The sequence below is a fragment of the Onychomys torridus genome, chromosome 10, assembly GCF_903995425.1.
Source record: "Onychomys torridus chromosome 10, mOncTor1.1, whole genome shotgun sequence".
Classification (NCBI taxonomy): Eukaryota; Metazoa; Chordata; class Mammalia; order Rodentia; family Cricetidae; genus Onychomys; species Onychomys torridus.
The window spans coordinates 21,011,063-21,033,831 of NC_050452.1; the positions used below are offsets into that span (position 1 = coordinate 21,011,063).

At 45.0% G+C, this 22,769-nt stretch overlaps 2 protein-coding genes across 4 annotated transcripts in view; one reads left to right on the forward strand and one right to left on the reverse strand.

Annotated features, from left to right (window-relative positions):
- Positions 1-579: 579 nt before the first annotated feature.
- C10H7orf57 (chromosome 10 C7orf57 homolog) lies at positions 580-20,697 on the reverse strand. Of its 2 annotated transcripts, none has more exons than XM_036201187.1 (7): positions 20,119-20,697; positions 16,312-16,497; positions 14,813-14,921; positions 12,544-12,700; positions 9,650-9,747; positions 8,231-8,403; positions 580-1,291 (listed from the first exon to the last, which is right to left on the reverse strand). In XM_036201187.1, exons 1-7 carry the CDS (start codon positions 20,171-20,173, stop codon positions 1,245-1,247), a joined length of 825 nt encoding a protein of 274 aa, XP_036057080.1. In that variant the 5' UTR covers positions 20,174-20,697; the 3' UTR covers positions 580-1,244. The 2 variants fall into 2 exon arrangements, with proteins under 2 accessions (XP_036057080.1, XP_036057079.1); XM_036201186.1 differs by having other exon boundaries at positions 8,231-8,451.
- Positions 20,332-22,769, forward strand: part of Sun3 (Sad1 and UNC84 domain containing 3) — a 34,217-nt gene continuing 31,779 nt past the window's right edge. The window contains exon 1 of one of the 2 annotated variants that reach the window (XM_036201184.1): positions 20,332-20,454. The gene's annotated coding sequence lies outside the window, so the exon portion shown is untranslated. The remainder of the gene's footprint in view (positions 20,455-22,769) is intronic. The other variant, XM_036201185.1, reaches the window with a different exon arrangement.

The following is a 22,769-nucleotide window of genomic DNA, read 5'->3' on the forward strand; positions in this document are numbered from 1 at the left end:
CATGAAAGATCTATTTTACCAACCTGACAGGTAACTATGGAACTGACCCTGGCTTCTCTTAAGTGGTTGAGGCTAAAATTGTGCTCATCAGTTTTCATCCCAAATTGTGTCTTCTCTTTGCACAAGCCATGGTTTTCTGTTACTTCAATAACCTTTGAAAAACTGAAGTCTTCTCATTATTGATATCTGCTCCTAACGATCTTCCAGGTAAGTGGGACTGAGATAGCGAAATAAGTGAAGGAAAGAGGAGGAGGGAAAGGAAAAAAGCAGCAGGAACTGCATCATACTGGTATATTATGTTTATTGAATACATATAGTCATCCATATTTTTACATATTAGATATATTTCCCATAGTAGTATCCTTCTGATAAAGCAATAGAGATAGATGTAAGTGCTCAATTAAATATTTTAGTTAAAGAACCAATTTGAAACTTAAACTTTAACCAAGCAAATACATGATAAGTTAATTCCAGGAATGACACAGAAGTGCTGACCCTATTTGGCTTTCTAGAAACTTTTCCTGATAAGATTATTGTTTTATTAATGAATAAAATATAAAATATATTTTAATGCTAATTACTAACACAGAAACAATAATAAAATTTATAAAACAAGAGCATTCAGTCCAATTACTAGAACGTTTTTGTGAAGCCTAGTAAAATAGCCTAACTGAGATTAAATATTTTTGTTTTACCTAAAGGATATAAAATAACAAATTTTCAGTATTTCTGGGCTTCAATTTGCACTCAAACTATTAGCAAAAAAATATAAACTAATGTTATAATGTTTTAGATGACATGCTTAAAAAGTTCAAGGCATAATAAAATATTGTTACAGCAAATTATGTCTCTCAGCTCTGGAATTAGTCATTTCTGTGTAACCGGAAGTTATTTCTGACTATGGGATCAAATTCGGGGGGAAAAAGCTGCAGCTTGTGAGTTTCTTCCCTTTCAGAGCCTTAGAGCAACTCTCCACACTGTGGTGCAGACAGGATGTTAGAGGTCAGCTTCAGGAAGACTCTGGTCCCAGAAGTCACCAGGCCAGCAAGGCACCCCAGAGAAATGCAAGAAACAAAAGCCCACACTTACCCTGTGTTTGCTACGGTGATCTCAACCATACTCAAGGCAAGTTGGTCCATAAGACTCTATGTTAATAAAATAGAACAGGAGCCTGCATATACAGCTGTCCATTGTCAACCTACAGATAGCAACTAAGAAGGTTGCCCTGGATAGCATATCCAGGATTATTTGAGCTCTGCTGGTGTTGATTCTGATGGGGCTCCTTCTGCAGCTGCAATGCAAAGAAGACAAAGCTGCATTTTTAATAAATTGAAATTTTTAATTTATTAATTGAAAAGTATAGAACATACACATTTCTGCTCCTATCCCAAAAGTCTATAAAAATTGAGCATGCAATCCTACCTTGCAGCACAAAGCATGGTTGGAAAACATAAGACTCCAGCTTTGGCACTAAAGCAAGCACCACACTTTTGTATCCCTGAGTCCTGTCCACCCTTGATGCAGAGTTTCTGCTGCCAATGCACAGGACAGAACAAAGCAGTGTGGTTACAGAGAGGTCTCTGTGTGGCATCTGTCTCTCTGCTCCCGAGTCTCACACCCCCTCAACAACTGGGGACCCTTGCCAAAGTCTATAGCTGGACCTGTGACCTAACAGCCAGCTTTCTTTTATGTCAACACCTCGATAATGTCTGCAAAAGATCATGTTAAAATAGCAACAACCTTGCGTCTGGTGGAAGGGAAGAAATATGGATAATCAGAAGCTTCGAGTAAATTCATTTCCAGAAAGCTACAACAACTCTGAGAGGAGAGTTTTCAGGTAGGGAAGAAGCTGCCTTCATTGTTGTTGTTTATGAAATGCAAACTTTGATGGACAGAGGAGCAACCATGATGAATGGTGGAAGGAAATGTGGCATTAACAGTACCAGCCCCAGGGAGGGAAGGAGCCGAGATTTCTGTGGGGATGTTTGCTTCCCATGCAGCAGGTCCTGAGTCCCTTCTACCCGCCATCCCCAAGGACAGTGTGCTTTTCTGTTGATGGGGGGTTCACTGATTTTGATGGTAAAACCTTTTTCTGTAATCAAGTAGGACCTGCTGCCAGTGGCGATGTAGATTCCATTATAACACCTGTATTAGAAAACATCTGCAATGACTTATTTCCAAAAAGTGAGTAAGTTTACAGCAGTGCCAAGTGCTGTCCCTTGGTTACATCTTATGTATGTACACATAGATATATACTGATGGTGAGGCAATTTTTATTTACTTGAGGATAAAATGCACAATACTAAAACATAGCTTATGTGGGTGAGCCTATGTGCATACCACATGCACATATTTAAGCTGAGGTCCTAACAAAAAAAGAATGATCTAAAACCAAAGGTAGAAAAAGAAAAGAAATAACAACAGACAAAATAAATAAAAACTAATGACACAAGGAAAAACGCTAACAAAATGAAGATTTTTGTCTTTGATTTTTTTTAAAGGGAAAGGAATGAAAAATCTAGAACTAACGTAGAAAATGCAAATCAGAAAGTAAAGGCCCAGTGCAGTGCTACCCTCGCTCACAAAGGGTAGTATGTGAGAACCCCAGCGACAAAGTGGGTAACCTAGACAAAAGTACACGTTCCTATCAACATAGATCCTGCTGAGACTGAATCATGAATACAAAGTGTGCTCAGATCTAAAGCCAGTAAGGAGGCTAAATCCATTTATCTGTGATAAAAAGACTCCGTGATAGAAAGGTCTGGAATCTGGCGGGATTCCCTGCTGGAGTCTATCAAACATTCAAAGAACAAATATTATCAATCATTTTCAAACTTCTCCAAAAAGTAAAAGGTAGAGAGAGACACTTCCATTTTTATTTTATGAAGCCAACACTGCTTTCATGCCCATCCAGACAAGGACACTAAAGAGAAGAAAATTACAGGCTAATACCCTTGGTAAAAACAGATGTAGAAATCTTTACCAAAATGCTAGCAAACCAAAATTAACTACAAATTAAAGAGATCATGTATCATTAAATGAGGTTTATTCCTGGTTATGCAGGAGCAATTCAACACACACACACACACACACACACACACACACACACACACACACACACCCCACTACTTTAACTGAACAAAGGACAGAAATTAAATGATCATCTCAATAGATACAGCCAAAGCACTTTAAAAATCCAACACCATATCTTCATGATTTCGAAAAAGAAACCAACTTAAAATACAATAAGCACTATAGGAATCTGCCTCAACCCAATGCATGCTGTATGTGACAAGTTCACAGTCAACATCATACTCAATGGTGGAAAATTTGAGTTTTTCTTCTAAGATCAGGAAGGAGATGAGGGAGCCACTAAAACTGCTTCTATTCAGTCCAACAATGGATATCATAACCAAAGGATTAGGCACAGAAAATAAAACCACCTATATTTGGAAGGAAATAAATTGTCCCTGCTGACACAGTCTTATTTACAGAAAATCTCAAAAAGCACACCATAAGCTGTTAGAATAAAGAGTACAGAATACACACAACACACACAAACAGACAGACAGACAGACAGACACACACACACACACACACACACACATACACACACACACATACGCATCAGCATATATACACACTGCATAAAAACACCTGTGCGTAAACTGAATCAAAGAGGTAAATGATATGTATACTAAACACTGTGGATGATGGAGGAGATCCAAGAGGACATAGACAGATGGGGAAACACTGCATGTTCATGGGAGAATTGATATTGTTGTAATGTTCATACTCTCAAAAGATAATCTACAGACTCCATGCAATCCCTACCAAAATGTGAATAATGTTTTTCATGGGAATGGAGAAAAATTCTGAAATTCACATAGAATTATGAAATACTAAATTACCCAAGCAGTCCTGACACCCAGAATAAAACTGCAGGCATCATGTGACCTTACTCCAGAGCATTGTGCACAGTCAGGGAGATCAAAGCAACCTGGAACTGGCATGCTACAGTCAAGCTGGGCCTGCTCTGCGTTACTCCACACTGTAGAAAACTAGTTTCTCAGGATGTGCCTTGTCCTGAAGGACTCGATTTGAAAAGTAGCAGCTGACTGTATTTTGAGGGAATACACAGAGGCAGGATGATTCTGCATCCCATCCCACACATTAACACCAGCATTTGTCTGCCACCACCCACAGAGACACAGAATGGTAAATAACTTATTGCTAGCAGTAAAAAGGGAGTTACCTTATAAATGTATCAATGTACCTATAAACACAGGGGCATATTAAAATCCTATCAAGAAAATGAGGCCCAAGAATTTACTGGATACACCAGGGACTGAGGCAAAGGTACACACAACATTTTCACTTAGACCTCACAAAACACCACTGCTACTCCAACTTGTCATCTGACCACTCAGTGTATACTATTAAAAGACCAACAAGTGAAGAACTCCTGACTGTCTCCAGGGCTTCAGCCGTTTCTCCCCCATTGCTGATGTGGCCTATCTGACTTACCATTCATGCACCATTCACTCATCTAGACCTGCTGTCCATTCATCTACTACTCGTCCATCTGGACCAGTCCTGACCTTTACGTCTGTAGCCTCCACAGTCCCGCATCTCACTTCCACAGCTTGACTAGCCCTTGTGGCTGGGCTCAACTCTGACCCTGAGGCTTGACTCTGCGGCATAGTTTCCAGCAGACCTGCAGCATGGTTCACTACCTGATCCCTTTGCAACCCTGTCAGCTCTTGGCTTGGCTCCATCTTAGGAGCTCCTTGAACTCTGCTGTGGCCTTTTATACCCTCTATAACTGCTCCATGGCCTGCATATATGCATACACAGAGATACAAGTATTGTGTGATGTGAAAGGTGTGATTGGAGAGTTAGTTAAGCCTGGAATGAAAGAACTTGTGTTTGCCTTAGGCAGCTATCAAGGGAAGCAGGACTACTTGGCAGATTGCTGCCAACAAACACATTGTTACTTGTGCATGTGACTGTTAATCATGAATGTGTTTTTATTCAATTAATTCTGACATGGTAGAAAGAGACAGACATATGTTTATGTTTATGACATAATCTCGTTATAACAGGACATAAAGTCAGACTCACAGAACAATGGGATAGGCTAGAGCCCCTAAACAAATCTATAGACTTAAAGTTGCTTTTCAACAAAGGTAGAAAGAATATATAGTAGGAACAGACAGATTCCTCACTAAATGTTACTGAAAAATGAATGCTCATAAGCAAAATATGAAAGACCACTCAGCTCATACAGCATACCCAAGTACGGATTAAAGGCTTAAACAGCAGACCTGTCACTACAAAGCTACTGGAAAAACTACAGGGGAAATCTTCTAGTATGGTATGGATTTCTTTCCTTTTCAAAAGATATGTCCTATTTATTATTATTTCTTTTATGTATGTGTATCTCTGTGTGTGGCTGCATGAGCTTCTGTGAACTACATGAGCGCAGGTGCCTGGGGAAGCCAGATGGATCCCTTAGAACTGGAGTCATAGGTAGCCACCTCTTAGCTGCCTGATGTGGGTGCTGGGGCTGAACTTAGCTCCTTGGCCATGGCAGTAAATGCTTAACCTCAAAGTCAGTGGTTCTCAACCTGTGGGCCACGATATTTGCATTACATTCATAACAGTAGTGAAATTATAGTTATGAAGTAGCAATGAAAATAATCTTATGGTTGGGAGACACCACAGCATGAGGAACTGTATTGAAGGGTTACAGCATTAGGAAGGTTGAGAACCACTGGTCTAGGTCATCTCTCCAGCCACAGAGATGTGTATGTATATATATATATATATATATATATATATATATATATATATATGTGTGTGTGTGTGTGTGTGTGTGTGTGTGTGTGTGTGTGTGTATACACATATATATATATATACACACAGACATATGTTCTGTATGTAAATATTGTTATACATAATGTTATATATAAATGTTACATTTACATGTGGTTATAGATGTTTATATTGCGAAAACACAAACAACACAAGCAAAATAGATAAATTAGATTATATCAAACTAATAAGCTTATGTACAGCAAAAGAAGGAATCAACAAAATTAAAGCACAACCCACAGAATAGGAGGAAACACTTGGAAACAGCTTTTCTGGTGAGGGATTAGTGTCCAAACTATATAAGAAGCTGAAGTAACTTAGCAAGAAAGGAAACTGTTGGTTTTAAAAATGGGCAAAGAAGCTGGGCCTGGTAGCTCATGCCCATAATCCTAGCCCTTAAAGCCTGAGGCAGGAGGATTGCCACAAGCTTGAGGACAGCTTTGGAAATGTGGGGAGATCCAGGCAACTTTGAGTTGCATAGTAAGCTCCTGTCTCAAAATAATATAAAACCCAACCATGAGAGCTAGGTGGTAGGCTTGAATAGGAACTTTCCACAAGAATGTATACAGTGGCCAGTGCATATATGAAAAATTGTTTAACACTGATAATCACGAGGAAAACACAAATTAAAACCACAATTAGATGACACCTTACACATGCCACATTGGTTTGTTGTTTGGTTTTTTGAGACAGGGTTCCTTTCTGTAGCACTGGATGCCCCTGGAACTCACTCGGTAGACCAGGCTGGCCTCAAACTCAAAGATCCGCCTGCTTCTCCCTTTTGAGTGCTGGGATTAAAGGCATGTGCCGCCACTGCCCAGCCAGGTATTTTTTATAGGATAAAAAAAAAAAAAATGGAGCTGGAGAGATTTCTCAGTGGTTAAGGCCACTGACTGTTCTTTCAGAGGACCCAGTTTTGATTCCTAGCACCCACACGGTGGCTCACAACCACCTATCACTCCAGTTCCCAGAAGTCCATGGCTGACACCAGGCATTGTGTGGTACACAAACATACAGGCAGATAAAACACTCATTTACATACAATACATAAATCTGAAGATTCCAAATGCCGCTGGGAAGGATGTGAGGAAACGGAAGCCCAGTACACTGCTAGCAAGAATGCACACAAGCACAGTACAAGAAATCAGCATGAAGTGCCTCTCATGCTTGGGTGTATATCCCAGACCTGAATCATAAGGTTGAGGACAAGCCATAGCCCTGTGTTCACTGAAGTACAGTGCATAATAGCCAAGAGACAATATCAGCCCAAAGACCCAGGACAGAAATAAGTCTGTCTGTCTGTCTGTCTGTCTGTCTGTCTGTCTCTCTCTCTCTCTCTCTCTCTCTCTCACACACACACACACACACACACACACACACACACACACACACACACATGCATCCCTACACATAATTAAGAGTAATAAAAATAAATTTTAAAAAGGTAATCCATATTCAAAGAATGAGTAAAAGGTCTATTCTACTTCAAATAGCACTTAGTCATAAAATCCTGTTGGTTCTGTAAAGTTCAAGAGGGTCCCTTTTCACCAGTCAGCTGGTCATCTCTAGACGGATGGAGACTGATTGGTAGGTCATACTCAGCTGACACAGGGAAGAGTCAGATGTGGAAACCCTTACAGAGCTCCGCTCACAAGCCAATACCACAGTATTTCAAATGCCTGAGCACACCCCTGCTCCCTACTCCTGCCTTCTCTCCCCTTACAGCGAAGCCCTGAAAGAATAATGAATTTTTTCAAGTTCTCAATAAGCATCAGTGACAGAAATTGAACACAATCCTCAGTAAGTTTCCAGATGTGCAAACAAGCAAATTGAACTAATTCTGTAAATGCTAAAGAAGAAGAAGAAGAAAAAAAAAGCCAGTGTTTATTCTGGGCATCCTAAATTATTCAGTTTAAGGAATGCTGATAATGGAGAAATGGAATGCTTGGACTTGGGTTTCCTTTCAAAGGACAGAAGGAATCCTGTGAAGGGGTGACAGAGGGCAAGCTCATGAGGGAGAGTGGCATTGTCCTGTGAGGAGTCTTCACATTCAGAAGACCAAAACCAATGTGGTATATTCTACACTCCATTGTACCAAATAGAGTATCAAGATTTTTGATAAATATAGTGAAAACATGAAGCCCCATGAGTCATAGTTTTTGCTCTCTCATCTGAATGAAAAGAAAAAAAGCCCAAGTACACACTTATCCGAATGCTTACCCCATACCCTAAGACTTCTGTGGAGTTTTAGCCTGACGTTTATCTGCGTATCTCACTTGGAGATATACCAGGAGATAAGAAAACCACCTACCGCCCTCACCACCAAACGTGCGCACGTAATGGTGCCCCTCACCTGGAGCTTCCTCAGAGTCTTGAGGGGCCTCTGGATCTTGGGGCGTCTCTGTGTCCTGGGTGCCTTCCGAGTCCTTTGTGGACTGAGTGGACAAGGATGCCCTGGATGTCCTTGGAGTCCTCTCGTCCGAATCAGCTCTCTGCTGCTGCAGCCACTCATCCTTGTAGCCGTTGCTGATAAGTTTGGAAAAGTTTGTTGGTGAACTGTTTTTTTGACCAGGCCTTAAAGAGAGACATGTAAATGTTAAACTGGAGCGCAAAGATTAATTTAAAAAGGAAAAACAGAAGCCGTGTTCAGGGAACTTAACCTGTGAGGAAACACTGGTACTGAGCTCTGCCCCCTCCCTCTCCCTTCCCCTACCCCGCCTCTCACACACACACAAAGTCTTTCTCTCTTTCTGTGTGTCTCTCATCGGTCGGTCTCTTTCCCCATTTCAAATATAAAAATGGTCTCATTCCATCCCTATAACAAGTGATACCGTGCTTAGTCAAATTTCCCAACCCTTTTCTCTTATTATCTAATTAATTAAATCTAGAAAGAACACCAGTATTATACAAGGAGGTCCTCGAAAATACCCTGCTTACCCCCCACCTCCCCCCTACTAACAAAAGATTACTTAGGATAGCTGTTCCTGTCTTAATATCTCTTCCTTGTCCCCTCACTGAACACCTCTGTCTCCTGTCATCTGTCACCTGCTTCAGCTCACAGACCCTATCATAACTGATGCTGAAGGGTGGCAGGGCAGTAGTGTGAGTCTTGCAGTCAGGCAGGTGACAAGCACACTCTTGTCTCCTCCCAAGCCACAAGTTTCGGACTTATGAATCACCTTCCCGGTGAGTCCCTGCCCATCTGTCACAATGTCACTAATGAGATTGTTTTCCCCACCAATGAGAAGCTGTTGGAAGACTCAGTCAGCAAGCCATGACATTTGTTTTCTCCTAAACTAGACTTCTGGCAAATAAGGTGACACAGGGGCCTCCAGGATTTCTCTTTTCGGTGGGAGGACCAACAAGTGTCAGCATACCCAGGGAATGCCCAGATGAATACAGAGCCAGAGCGTTTGCACTGGAGATGGAAACCCCTGTCCTCAGGCTTTGATGACAGCAAGGTTCAGGACAGAATGCATGAGCAGGGAGGGACAAGCAGCCACCAACCACAAACCTACACCGCCAACAGGATGCGGGAGACAAGGCATGTGATCAAAGAAGTAGAACCGGTGTTGAGGAGGGAGAAAAAGTGCAGCCAGGTCCCCAGGCCAGCCTGGGCAGGGCTCTGTGGGCAAGGCAGGCAGGTGCGGCCATTGCAAACCTGTCTCTGGCTAGGGCCGGGGCAGCTCAGCCATCACCTGGGTGAAGAAGGACAGAAAAGCAACCCAAATCTCATACAGACAGCATTCACTCTCCTAAGTTAGGCACTTACATAGGAGGCAATGACAGTCTGCTCCCTTCAGGGTCTTTGTGGCCCACCGGGGTCCCCACTTTGCTGGGATTCTTGGAGTTGATGGCTGGCAGTTTCACCTGTGTGAAGAAATGCCAACTATGAATTAGGGAAGAAGAAAGGACTCCAGGAGCGGCAGAGACAGCCGTACTGGACTTTCAGTATGGTCGCAGGCTGTTACAATAAAATGAAATTAGATAATCACCAAGTCAACAGGATGACTTGTAATAGGGACACAATGAATTTAGAAGCAATTGCTGTGTTTAAGTAATGAGGTTCCCTGCCCAGGAGGACAATCAATGAGCGTTGGGGACACCAGATATTCTGAGGGGTCCTCCTGGAGGGAGGGGTCCACCAGCCCACATAAAATGGAAATGCATGGATGGGGAGGTTCACAGGAGCTTTGTAATAGTCACCAAGAACTGGGAACTAAACAAATACCCACCTGCAAAGGAATGAGTAAACCAACGGTCCCTGGTGCACAAAAGAACATCACTCAACAAGAACAAGGGCCAGGGTTCTGACACATGCTGCCACACGACAGAGGCAGGCCCATGGGACTGAAATCACTAACTTGATGCCCCTGATTTGAGATTCTAGAAAGGAAAATGCTCCAAAGACTTATCTCCTAGGTAGGGTTTGTCTCTGTGACAAACACCATGACCAAAAGCAAATTCATTTTATGATTTTTTTGGTCACACTCCATCTTGGAGGGACATCAGAGTGGGAACTCAAGGCAGGAACTAAAGCAGAGGCCGTGGAGGAAGACCGCCTTCTGCTGCTCACTGAGGCTTGCTCAGCCTGCATCCTTATGCAACTCAGGACCACCCTCCCAGGCATGGTACCACCCACAATGTCTGGGCCCTTCCACATCAGTCATTAATCAAGAAAATGCCCCCCAAACTTCCCTACAGGCCAATCCGATGGAAGCATCTTCTTACTTGAAGTTTCTTTAAGATAACCTTACTGTGTGTGAAGCTGACAGAAACTTAACAATTGTAAGATGTAAAAGAGACCAGTGACTGCTAGAGATGGGAATTAGGAGGGATTGGTGACAAAGGGGCTGAGAAATATGAGGAGTGACAGAACTGCTCTGGAGCTCGGTGTCCATGGTGTTTACATGAGGAATGCATGTGTTAGAAGATGTGGCTCAGTCCTGTGCAACAGGTGAACCGTACTCCATGTAAATGGCCTCAGATGAAAGATGAAAAAAGAACATCCCAGTCGCCCTCTAGAATGTCGATACATCTGTCCTCCGCACAGGCCAGAGTTGACATCAGGCTGAGTGACAAAGGCCAGGGCAAGAGCAGAGGATCCGATGGCTATCCATCCTTTCCTAGGGTGGAGAAGACAAGTCTCTGAGTGGCAGGGGGACATGTGGCAGAGGGGCAGACTGGGCAAGGTGGCATGCCGAAGTCTAGGACAGTAGCCAAATGATGCTCACATTAAAGCCCTTACTCTGTCTGTGCCCAGAGGTCTTTTGAGATTTGAGAAGAGGAAAACACCCCCAGTTCTACAGAATAGACACTTAGGGGAGCTTTGTGCCCAGTGGTGATGAGGGGCTCTATTTCCTCAGGGCCATCAGGGCCATCCCTAATATGACTCTTCGTGAGTTACATAACACTGCCCCATCAGCTATTGCATGGTCAGTGTTGGTGTCTGCAATTCTGCCCCCTCCTTCCTTAGCACTGAGAAGGTGGAGGACAGTCTGGCTTCGGGTATTTCTGCCATCAGCAGAACCCTGTGTGAGTGACTGCCACATGAAGTCGCAGATTTTACAATGGTGCAGCGTCTCTGCTTTGTAAATTTTCTCAAAGCTATATGCTGGAACCCTAGTTAACATCCAAGCCTTCCATTCATTGCTGAAGCTTCGGCTCCACACAATCAGCCACTTACATGTCATCAGGAAACAGGCCTGGTCCTTAGCAGAGTCCTTTAGAAGGACTCATACCAGCGACCCAAAGCCTGAGTCACAGCTGGACACGAGGTGGGGGGGAGCAGCTTGAAGAGCAAACACTGCAGCCAGCTGGTGCTATCTTGGTCCCCCGACCCCGACCCAGAGACACCAAGAAGCTAGGCCTAATGTGTCCAAGACATACCTGTCTCCTTGCTGTTCAAAGGACCATAGTGTCCACTCTCGTCCTCAGTCTCAAAACACCAGTGCTCTTTTAAATATAAATGCCACCACTTTCCTCTCGAATACTGATGTCTCAAGTGCTAAAATTCATTTCAGACCTGGGTGCTAGCGGCAATGTAGAGCACTTGGCATGGGCCTGCCTCTGCTTTCCTGGGCTCTAGGAAGAGTACAGGTGTAGAGATCCCAACCAATCTGCCAATCATTGCTTGTTTCTGGCATCCCCAGTTGCTCTGACAGGTCAAGTCCTCTGAAAAGGCTTCACCTTGCAGGCCAGTTAGGACCTCATAGCTAACATACCCCTGGGCATCTCTGCAGAAGAAAGTGCTTCCTCTTCCCTTCCTTTATCAGCGAGGAGCACTGTGGGTAATTTGGACTTAAATAAGATGAGAACATCCAGAAGCGTGATATTGAACACATATAAACACATCCTTGTTCTACATGTCAGATAGAAGCGATAAGCCAGTTTCCCCCAAGATAACCATTAACTGGTTAGATGCCAAGTGGTAAAAAGCAATCTTACCTATAAAGCCAACATACACAGGAAGGAAATGAAAGAAAATGTGGCTGCTTTCTCCTTAGTAGTTCTAAACTTACAACAGAGCACAGAGGACTCGGCCAAGACTGCAGGCGGCCTGAGCAGGCAGCCGCAGCAGCAGCTAAGGAGCACACTCCCTTAATTATTCCTGGAGTCACAGAAGCAAAGCAGATGGGGGTGATGCCCACTTGTCAGCATGGTTACCTTTCTCTTCGTATTTTCAAGTTCCTCAGCCTCTCTTTGCCAAACTGTTTTCATGTCAAAGTCAAAGGGGCCTCGTCTGGACTCATAGCTCCCGTTGGCCTGACCAGGGTTGAATTCTTCATACACCATGTAATCTGGCATGGAGACCACAGGGACTCTGCAAGGACAGACGGGACAAGTTATAGTCTGGCACCTGGCACTGGTTCATGCTTTCTGCCCCCCTCTCTGTATTCTTCCCTCCTCCTCCCTCTATTCTCTCTCTCTCTCTTTTCCACTTCCTCCCTACCCTGCCCCCCGTTTCTCAGCCCTCTGTTTCATCTGTCTCTCCACTTCCCCCATCTTCCTTGAAAACATAGGTAGGCCTGTTCCTTCTCCTACTGAATAAACACACCGGTCCCACTCCAAGCTAGCCCCCAGTGTCCCCAGAACAACAAAGGAAATCACAGGGTGGCATTCTAAAGTATGAGCTTATAAAACAGATAAATGGTAATTATTTCTTGTAGACTAGCATTTATTATGTTGTTCCCTTCAAAGAGATAAGTGCCCACAAAACATTTACCATTTAATGTTATCTAAGCTAATAACAACCTGCTGCTCTGTCGGATGGCCAATTCTAATGTGGGTATGTAAGCATACAACTGGTCTTCCCTCACACTACACAGGAAAATGTCAGCTCCAGGGTCACCTGCCCTTTCTTGCCTATTCCTGCTCTTTCTACCTGATTCCCTTTCTTTTCCGAACTTAGCACAAACTCTTAAAAACCAAAACCAAAACCAAAACAGGGCCTCACCATGCAGCCCTGACTGGCCTAGAATTCAGTAAGTAAATCAGGCTAGCCTTGATCTCAGCCTTAACCTCACAGAGATTCTCCTACCTCTGCTGTCCTAGTGTTGGAATTAAAACTGCTGTGGTGGCACACTCCTTTAATCCCAGCACTCAGGAGCCAGAGGCAGGCAGATCTCCAAATTCAAGGCTAAGCCTGGTCTACCGAGTGAGTTCCAGGACAGCCAAGGCAAACAACAACAACAACAACACAAAAACAAAACAAAACAAACAAAAAGCAAAAAGCCAAAACAACAACAACCCAAACCTTGTACATCACAAGTCTGGCCTACAAACTATTCTAAAAAAAAAGTGGTAGGAGTTTAATGTTCACTTGGCACAGGCATGTAAAAGCATTATGTGCTTTTTTTATTTTTACGTGTTAAAAAACGTAAAAAAACAAAGCCAAGAGAGTGGTGGCCGCCTGTTAGTTCAGCGCTCGGGAGATAGAGGCAGACAGACCATGAGTTTGAGATCAGCTTGGGCCTCAAATTCTGAGGCCCCAAACAACCTGGGGTCTGTTTAAAATACAAAATAACACACCTTAAAATAAAAATACAAAAACAAACAAAACAGGAAGAACCAGAATCCCGAAGACAACAAAACAAAACAAAACAACCTCACAGGGTGCCTGGGGACAGTCAAGAGACACTGCATACTGCCTAGCAGCATGGACAGATATCTGTGTTGGTTCAATCTTTCAAGCAGAAACATAAAACAAAAGGCAAGTCTTTAAAGAGCAGAGGAAAAAAATCCTAAAATGATTTTCCATGCTTCCTCTCAAACCAAGAGAGGTGTCTGAAGGGTCCAGTTTGCATGGCCACAAGTAACCGTTGTTAGACATTTTAACAGGGTTGGGGGCCATGGCTCTGCTCTGCCATGATGTCTTAGAGACTGAGAGATGTGGACGTTTCTAGTTGAATATAGTACCTTTCATCCACAGTGAGAAGAAAGGTTGGGATGGGCAGCTCTGTGATAGGCAGACATGGTCAGAGCCCAGAAGAAAAGAATTAAAACCTAAAGCTAGAAGCTAATAAGTGGACAAAAGAACCACATGCTGAGGGGGTGTGGCTCTGTCTCCTTGACTCAAGTTTCCAGTCAGCTTATGCTACATTTCTCAAAGCATTAGCTATTACATACAGTAGTACTCAGGGCTGTAAGAACACGTACATTCCAGCAATAGTAGATATTTATAGTTTTCCAGTTCAAATTGAGATTTTTCAAAATTGTTTTCATTACATTTTTCTTTATCTGTGCTTAGCCGCACACATTCCACAGTAAGCATCTGGAGATCAGGGATAAAATGCAGGTGTCGACTCTCGACTTCTACAAGGTGGGTCCTGGGGAACCAAACTCATCAGGCTTGTCAAGCTGCTGAGCTATTTTGCTGGCACCAATATTTTATATTAGAGAGAGACAAAAATGTGGCGGACTTGGAGATACTCACTCTCGCTGGAGGCCTGTCGGAGGCTTGCTGTGGTGGATATACCAGTCTGGCATGGAGTAGGCTACTGGGGAGCCCTTCCTGGTCCCAGGGACAAAGTGCTTCAGCAAATCTCAAGGAGAAAGGGACACCATTATATGTGGTCCTGCTGCCCACGGGGCATGTGGCATTACCAACACTCCACACTGGGAACTGTGCCATCTTCCCTAGGGTGGCCTCTACACGGGCTGAGAGCTGAGTGTCCTGCTTGGCACTCAGACAGACATCCCTCACACACCCCCACCTCTCTCCTGGTCCTGAGCTGGTATCTGTGCCAATCACCATCAGTACTCCCTCAGAGGTTCATCTCTCCACTCCCGAGACCTCCAGAGGCTGTGAGAAATGCTCCTCAGCCTTCAGCTACCTCCATGTTCCTCTCCATCCTACAGCAGTCTGACCATCTTGGCCCACCGCTGCTGTTTCCTAGAGAAACTGTTCCCTCCAGGTTCCCAGATGGGAAGTCCCAGGTGGATGTATCAGTGACTATGTGGCTATTCAGGGAAGTACTCAGCACAGGCTCCTTCTCCACTGGCCCCTCACTCCCCAGTGGACATTCTTCCTCTCACCCCTCCTCCCCCTCCTGTCCACTGGTGTCCAAGGACAGTGAGTGGTAAGAACAAATTTTGCTAGGGAACTCCAACCGCAAAATAATTCACAATACCCATAGCCATGGTAGCAGCAGAGAGTGTACCGACTTACTCCTCTCAGTGAGAAATGTTTAACTTTCCATTTTAAACTTCCAAGTCTTTTTGCTGTTAAGATTTTTCAGACTTACGGACAAATGGAAAGAACTGTGTGAATTCCTCTACACGCCTAACCCAGACTCCCCCACGCCTATCCTGCCTGCTCAGTCACTTCTTCCTTGTCCCCACACATCTCCACTGTTACCAGAATCATTACAGGTCTCATCCCTGTTGAGTGGCATGTTGCAGGCAGGCTTGTCCCTTCAACCTCTGTACCTTAGCCACCACTCACAAAAGCCAGTCCTCATATAATCACAGCACAGCGAAGACACTGTCACAGTCACTGATGACCTCCATCAGGTATTACTAGTCTCTTTGAACCAGGAGCAAGGAGGTGGACCTAGGAAAAGGCTGCCTTGATCCTGTACCCCATCTGCTCCTGGCTGAGTCAATCAAGTGGTATGGTCTAGGTTTGGAATGCCTAAGCATGATATTCAGTGGAGGGACAGTGACGGCCAGAGGGAAGAAGGGAAAACTTTAGTCTCTCTCAGGACTGGATGCTCCAAAGCCTCACTGAGACGTGTGGGACATGGTCCCTTAACCTTCTGACCAGTGCTTTCTATTAAACTCAATATGCCTTCCTTGTATGCTTGTACAAAAGCAGATTTTCATCAAAGAGAAGACATTCCCAATGTCCACAAGGAGCCAAAATTCCAAAGGCTTGACTGGAAACAATGCCCCGCTTCCTGCTCACAAAACCACTCGGTTCACAGGGCTTACCAGGTCTGCCGCCTTGCTTCGCCAATTTCACATAGTCGGAGTCTGTTTCTTTTATCCAGTATCTCCGAGCACGGGGCAGATTTCCATTTGGGGAATCTCCCAAATCACTGAGCCCTGGGATCTGGGACGCGGGTGGGGCACCTACAGCCTTCTCAGAGCGCTTCACAGGTAGGTGGTAATACCAATCTAGACAGGAGGGAGGCCAGCACACAGTTAGATGGGGTCAGGGGGACACCTGACCAGCAGGCCCTCTGCTGCCTGACAGATTTCCTGGGCACATATAACACATATGTCAGGCAGCGCATACCACAGAACACACACACAAGAAAGCAATTGCCTGCTCTTGAACACGTGTGACTAATCAGGACATCGACAGGGGGACCTAGAACACAGTTAATTTTCCAGAGCCCCTAACTACATCAGTCACTGAGGCAAATAGAAGGAACATCACCTCCTTCCCACCACTCTGGCCCAGGTCTCCTCCCAAAGCCTCTTCCATTGTTGCAGTAACTCTAGGAACCATCCAAACCCCCACGTCTCACTTCTTCCCTACCCCCTGGCCTTCTTGCCCTCCCTTCCTCCCTCTTGCCCTCCATATCCCAGAAAAATGCTTAGCTGTATTTCTGGTAATGTTTGGAGACATGCAGACTTGAATAAATACCGAATCATTTAAGCCATTGTGAATAAACCAGGTACTGGTCAGGATTTGATAAGCTTCACATATTAAAATACTAATATTTTCATTCTGTCACAGACACACAGTCTGATCAAACTCGTTTGTCACTTTTCCAAGAGCAGAAGGGATAGGCCAGGGTGTGGTCCGAGAAGCCTCACTTGCTCAACAGCTGTGTGGGAAGCCAACACCTGCCTCCCACACCCTCCAGCAGCCAGACAGCCCTGTGTCCCAGTGGCAGCCCAGCTGTACACAAGCACTGTGCTGGAGGCTACAGTGGGCACTGGCAAGCAACAGAGGCCTAGAAACAGTGTCCTGAATGGGGAATTCACCAGGCTGGAGCAACCACCTTTATGCAAAACCTTCTCAAGCCCAAGACTTCAAAGGTCTTCCTGGGGAAAGACAGAGGGGAAATGGTGAGTGTAGGTTGTGTGGCTTCTAGCCTAAAGAGGGAACTAGGGGACAGCTCACAGAGAGCAGGACAGGAGTGTGGGCATCTTGCACCTCCTTCCTCCCCTGAGTGACATCAGTGCTCTGCAGAAAGAGAAAGGACTTGAACATGGCCTGGTGAATAAGCTCCCTAGACTTTGAGCTGATGGTATGGGGGGGGGGGCAGCAAGCTGACTGAGAACCACCTGTAAGATTCCCCAGGGACATTCAGTGCCAGAGTATGAACTTCTATCAAGGGACAGATGGATTAGCAGAAACTCAAAGTCCTGGAGTTACTAGTGCTGATGTATAATCACACACACACACACACACACACACACACACACACACACACACATACCGGTATGCACAAGAAAAGGCACGCAAACTGTAGGCACCTTAAGTAAGTCTGCATCAGAAATCAACCAAATGACAAAATATAAAGAAATAAAAAATAAAAATCATCACATCAGTGGAAAAGTTGGGAAACAAAGACTTGGGAAAAGTTAAAAAAAAAAAAAAAGATGCAATTTCTGTGGCATGGATGCTGGCTATGTTTCACAGCACAGACTTGTGATGTTCAGAGCCAAACCCAGAGCCTGGTCCTTTGTGGCAGTGTGATGGCGAACTTTAGTGTCTATCCGACTCAGCCTCAGTGTCCAGACTTTGTGCAGGTATCATTCCTGCTGCTTTTGTGAAGGTACTTTTAAAATGAGAATTACCACTTCCATCAGAGGACTTAGCATAAAGCAGCTGATTCTCTGCAACAGAGTGACTTTCCTTTACTCAGTTGCATCTCAAGAGAAATTAAGGAAGAGGGAGTTCTGCTTCCAGATGGACTTTGAACTTGGCCTGCCACCTCAGCTCTTCCCCTGCTGTCCAGCCTGCCCTGCAGATTCTGTACTAATGGGCCCCACAATCAGGTGAGCCAATTCGTGCAAGAGACCCCTCTCCTACAGGTAGGTGGGTGGCTGAGTAGCCACACTGCTCACAGAGTCAGGGCACAGGGAAACAGCAAGGAAAAACTAGACTAAACATAGACCCAAGAAGTCGCTATTCTCTGGGGCTAAATGCTCACACTGCCAGTTTTTTCCTGACAACTAAAGCTGGGCTTGCTGCCTAAGAGTGAAGGATATTTCACCTGGGAACTTTAAATATCTAAAGAATACTCATTAGCTGAATCAATGTGATCCAGTTTCAAAGACTTGCACAAAGGGTCCCCGAGAATTCCATAGCCTTTTACTGACCAGGCTCAGCTCCTTGTTTCTTCTCTTAGAGGAAAGCTGTTTGGTTCTTGCTTTATTTGTCTTGCTTTATTTTCTCTCTGTGTGTCAATTACTAATTAATCCACAGAGAATAGTGTATCTTCTGCCATCTCATTACTGCAAGCCTTGGCGAGGCACTGAGCACACCAAGGCCTCTGTAAATGTGCACACAGGGGCAGCTCAGAGATCTTGGGCCCCATCAGTTAGGACAAACCACTGCCACCCAGCACACACATGTAGGAGGTAAATGGGACACAGGGGTATCCTTTTAGCTTTTATCTGTACAGATTCCTTGTACCTGTGTGACACCAGATCAACCACTGGCTGGCTGCTTTTCTCTGTACAGCTTTCCCATTTGAAGCTGTGCCCTTCTTTAAAAAAAAAAAAAAAAGAAAAAGAAAAAGAAAAAAAAAGAAAACAGAGGCCATAAGAACCAAACTATAGACTGCCCCAGTTTCTGGCTTCTAAACTACAGGTAGCGTTATATATACACACATGGGGGCCACAGGCTCCTCCTGTTTTTAGGCTGTACAGGCTCAGAGAAAAAGCCACTAAGCAGGTGGAAGTATTCCAAGGGCAACTTACTTCAAACTCTGCATGCCTCAATTTTCCTGGTCTTTAAAATGGGGCGATGATTTCTGGTGGGGATGCTATGAAGTAAAACGTGTTACTATACACAGGCTTTGCTGACTACCCCTGGCAGTGAGTGTCTGTCAGCATGGTTCACAGTGATGGAGGCTACTGTCCTAGGACACGAAGAAGTCACAGGAAGGTTACAGAGCCGGGCATGGGATAAGAACTGGCCAGGCCTCCTGAACTGTATGCAGCCCAACCCAGTTTTCAGTTGCTGTCACTAACAATGACATAGGCTAGCATGCACAGCGTATGTGGAAAGGTCCCCTCTATGCAGGTGAGATGGCTCCACCTGTTTTCTCCCAGTTGAACACCAGGACCTCTTTTTCTCCTTCCCGTTTCCAACCCTTCTCCAGACCCGTGCAAAACGTTGACAGTGTCAGGAAATGTCTTCCTTCCCTACTGGGCTTCAAAAACTGGTGTGCACAACCCATGAAACTTCAGTGAATTCGGCTCTCCCGGATCCAGATGCTGAAAGCGGGAGTCATTAGTCTTGGTTGGGGCCTAAATTAGGAGCAAAAGCTAGCGAGTCAGTGAGATACCTGGTGAATGCTGTCAAAAATGAGACTTTCTCAGTCAACAGCCCGAGCCGAAATGTGAGAGTTATGGGGCGGGGGCCGGGGGGGGTTAACTTGTTACAAAATGAATTTCAATGAGCGCCTGCACTCGGCACTGAAAAGGGGGGTAGCTCTGTTGTCTAGCATGCCAGGGTCCCGGCTTCAGCCCGTGCACACTGAAACAGCAAAAGTAGAGGCACCTATCCTTCCAACTTTTATCTCCCCATCCCTCCCACCCCTCCTCACTCACCGCAGGGAGCATAGCGGTGAGAGGCACTCTGCACCTCCTTGCTGGTGTTCCTCATGGCCTGGCGCTAACTAGCACGGCCGGCGTCCAGGAGAGAAAGGAGCTCTGCTGAGCCCGGGTTCTCCGGGTATCTGGGCGCTGCCGACCCGCCCGCTGGGAGCAGAAGCTACAGGGGCAAAGTCAGCGCGCTCGAGGTTCCGCCCGCCTCCAGCTGACACACCTGCAGACGTCTCACGCCCAAGACCTGGCACATCCACAGCGAGCACACCACAGCGCTGCGTCCACGCTGGACACCCAGCAGGGGCACATGAGACACAGTATTCAGCCCAGGAGCATTCAGTAGGGACACCTCAGGGGAAGCAAGCGCCCGGCACGTTAAGCGGGGTAAACAGCAAGGGCACGTGCACACCAGGTAGACAGCAGGAGTATACTAAGTGTCCTGTAGGTCATCACGGGCCGCAGAGTTTGGCAGGCTTCGAGATCACCGCGAGGCTCGGGACTCTCCGGATCTAGGGTTTACAACCCCTGCAGCTGAAGTTCGTACCGGGAGGGCTGGCTCTCGGACCGGCTACAAACTCCTAGAGAGACGCGGAACCACAGCAGCACGCGTCGCTAGGGCAACGGCCGGGCGGCCAACCAGCGTGTGCGGCGCGTGTGCCCGGAGCCAATGGGAGCAGAGCGCAGGAGCCACCTGACAACCGCCCTCAGCTTCCACCTTGCGAAGTAGGGCGGAGTATGAGGGCGGGGCCGGCCCTAAATGCTCCAACAGCGGCTGCAGCGACCCCTTCCCGAGCTCCCAACTGGAACCCTAGTAACTTCAGGTTAGCTAGAAGCATCTACCACATTTTCCAGACAAGAGTTTTTTTTTTTTTTTTTTTTTTAAAAGAGCTGGGCATGGTGACAAAGGCTTATAATCAGCACCTGGATGGGATGTCGAGGCAGGAGGATGAAGAGTTTAAGGTCATCTTGGGCTTCATACTGAGTTCTAGAAATTGGCATGTGAGTCGCTTAAGTGCATTAAAGAAAAACTTACTACTTGGGAAACTCAGATAATAGAAATTTCTGCAAATTAAGTCAATACTCAGTTTACCACACAAAATAATTCTTTGTCTTATTTGCAAGGAATATTTGTTCTATAAGCCAAGACATTGTTGTTTTTAGAAAGCTCTTAACTCTGCTTCTACTGCCAAGAGTTTAGAACTACAACCTCTGACCCCATGCTTATCCTGAAGGCTTCACATCACTCTGACCAAATAATGGACATAACCACTCACTTTCAATTCCTGCAAAAGTTAAAGATAAATTATTAGAACCGTCTAAGAAATTCTATTGACAACTGAGCTGTAAGTAGCCGTCTTTTTAAATTTTTCTTTAAATTCAAGATCTTTTTTTGAAATGGTGGGTTTTTGACAATTTGGTCTAACTGATGTGCTGTTTCTGTTACACAAGTAAAGCCTTAGAAATCTAGCAGAAGGCAGATAATGTATGACTGGGTGAGGAGGTAAGGGTGTGGTGTGTGTGTGTGTACTTAGCCCCCAGCTCTAACGTATTATGATAGACCTCAAACATTCAGATACCATCACATAGTGTCAGCCTCTATACTGAATAGTGTGTGTGCTCCACTGCCTATAGGTGCTTAGCTTATCACCACACACAACTGCTTCCGTATTTGGAAGTCACACCATCACCTGACCAGACGATCAGACAATCCAGAGGGTTTATTTTTAAAAACAGCTGATTATAGTAACCAGAGCTGTGATGACTAACGCAGCGTGTCTTTCTGATTCTCAACTGGGTTAATAGAAAATCTTGGCATTTTCCCAAGCCAAAATCATGAGCTAAGTGGTGATGAAGTGTGCTAATGCTTTAAAAAGACAGCTTTGACATCTGGTCTATTACTGAAATGAAGGAATTTGCAGGTGCCATATCCATAATAATCTAGGCACATCCAAATGAAAAATGACTCAAGAATAGCCTGTTCGTACAGAGAGACACATCCTTGTCTTTATTTCCTAATTTTCTTCACATATGCCTCTGACACAGAATAACTTCAGGCTCTGGAAGCATGGGATATTCCTTGTCATGCAGTCTCACCCTGTGCTTTTGTTATCTACCTTTGTTGGTAGACATATGTGGATATTTCCTGCTTATGAGCATTTCAAGGAAAGGAAAAGGTGCATATGTACAAATTCCAAAGTTTCAAAGCCTTCTGGCCCTTCCTTCCTGCCGAGAGTCTCTGTTGGTTCACCCTTGTTGAATGCAGCTGTGTTTTGTCTTGTTTTGTTTTTGATTTTTTTTTTTTTTTGAGACAGGGTTTCTCTGTGTATCTTTTGGAGCCTGTCCTGGAATTCACTTTGTAGACCAGGCTGGCCTCAAACTCACAGAGATTCACCTGCCTCTGCCTCCCGAATGCTGGGATTAAAGGCGTGCACCACCATTGCCTGGCCACAGCTGTGGTTTTAAACGAGCAGGACTTTCCATCTTTCCAATTCTTCGAATCCTTGCTACCAACGGCTCCCATTCTAGGGAGCTAAAAGGCCTAAGTGTGAACCCCTTCCCTGCTCTTGCTCCTGCTATGCTCCAGCTTTCCCTTTGATCAGGCAATGTACAAATATGGCACATTTTCACAAACCAAAATGTTTTAATTTCTCATT

What these genes read in the sequence shown, in the direction of transcription:
- C10H7orf57 (XM_036201186.1), bottom strand. Translation starts at nt 20,173, where the DNA reads ATGAGGAACACCAGCAAGGAGGTGCAGAGTGCCTCTCACCGCTATGCT. An exon ending in TCACCGCTATGCTCCCTGCG is followed by an intron (nt 16,498 to 20,118) that starts GTGAGTGAGGAG and finishes CCTCCTGTCTAG; the next exon opens with ATTGGTATTACCACCTACCT. An exon ending in GAAGCAAGGCGGCAGACCTG is followed by an intron (nt 14,922 to 16,311) that starts GTAAGCCCTGTG and finishes TTTCTCCTTGAG; the next exon opens with ATTTGCTGAAGCACTTTGTC.